Below are 1,427 nucleotides of genomic sequence, written 5' to 3' on the forward strand. Positions count from 1 at the left end.
CAATGGAATGTAGATATTACCTGTTGTGGTGAGGCGGCGTCCGTCCTGCCGAACCTCTCTCCGCCGCCCAGACCGAAGGTGCCCTCGCGCGCTACATATCCAGTCTCGTAGTATCCACCCTGATACAACACAATTACAATCTTTGATATAGTTTAACATAACTAGTAATGTCTCCATGATACCAACGTTAGTACTTCACACATTGTTAACACTGTAATCTTTGTCAAATTTTTCTTGTCTTTTTTTATTAAATACTGGTTTATTTGATCACAAATCCACTTGATTGTGGTCCCAGAAACCTACTGTAAGTGAAGTATATTTACCATATGATGCGGCAACGCGCCGCGCATCAGCTGGTCATCGTATGTGTATGCAGTGGGAGCTCCTGCAGCGCCGTAGAGTGCGCCGCCCGCGTACACCGCCGCGCCCGCGCCCGCACCTGCGCCCGCGCCCGCCGCCGCGCCCAGTCCTGCCGCGCTCGCGTTGCTCACAGCGTTACCTCCACTAACTGGAATATATTAAATTAAATACCTATTGATATAAACATTTTACCTACTGGATTGTTAATGTAAGTGCAAGAAGTATCCTTAATGATTTTGGATTCAAATAACAAGGTTAGACCTTAATAAAGGCTTTTTTAATTTAACTATGACATAATGTAGAGAAAAAGTGCTTTGTACACATTATAGCTCAACATGGACTCAGCATGGTCAACAGTGACAACAGTACTAAATACCACAGATATAAAAAACCAACGACTTCAGTTAGTTGCACTCAAGAATTTAAAGATATTTTTATGATAGTCCATAAATTATTTTTAAAAAAAAGTATACCTTTCTAAATTGTTTTTTTAATAGCTAGAATGACGTACTCATCATTTTACAGCCCAAACTCTGCGTTAACGCCAAATAATTAAAGCTTTCCGTTTTTCTCCTATTAGTTCAGTCCAATTGTTAAATTTTTGATATATTTTCGACTTTAGCATTACAAATCATACCTGTTGTGGTGGTAACTTTGGCAGTCGACGTCTGCGTAGTTGACGTGCTCGTTAGACTGTTGCTTGACGCCACTGAACTGTCATACTGCAACACACAATTTACAAATTATATTTTTTTTAATACTAACTATGAATTTAAAAAATAACTTAAGTTACTCGTGCAGTTATCAGCTACGATTCAGTTAAAGTCCCGTCAAAATAGGCAGAGCCGTTTCGAAGATTACACAAAACAAAAATTGTCTTGCGGACAGACAGACATACAGAAAAATAATGTAAAATTTGTTTTTTTCATTATCAGCTATGCAAATATATCATGTTTAAGTATATAGTACCTGGATGACCGTATTTTTTTTTAAATTGTGTTTTTTTAGAAATTATATTTAAGTACGAATTACTAATAAAATGATGAAATATGAATAATATTTTTCGA

General features: G+C 37.4%; 1 protein-coding gene across 1 annotated transcript; it reads right to left on the reverse strand.

Annotated features, from left to right (window-relative positions):
• Positions 1-20: 20 nt before the first annotated feature.
• LOC106125013 (dynein assembly factor 3, axonemal homolog) lies at positions 21-1,082 on the reverse strand (the record flags this gene model as incomplete). The annotated part of the gene is made up of 3 exons (XM_013322102.1): positions 21-119; positions 324-508; positions 998-1,082. Coding segments are annotated over 3 exons (369 nt in total), but the record flags the coding sequence as incomplete, so codon positions are not given.
• Positions 1,083-1,427: the final 345 nt, after the last annotated feature.

Source organism: Papilio xuthus, unplaced genomic scaffold (assembly GCF_000836235.2).
Source record: "Papilio xuthus unplaced genomic scaffold, Pxut_1.1 DF825939.1, whole genome shotgun sequence".
NCBI classification, from domain to species: domain Eukaryota; kingdom Metazoa; phylum Arthropoda; class Insecta; order Lepidoptera; family Papilionidae; genus Papilio; species Papilio xuthus.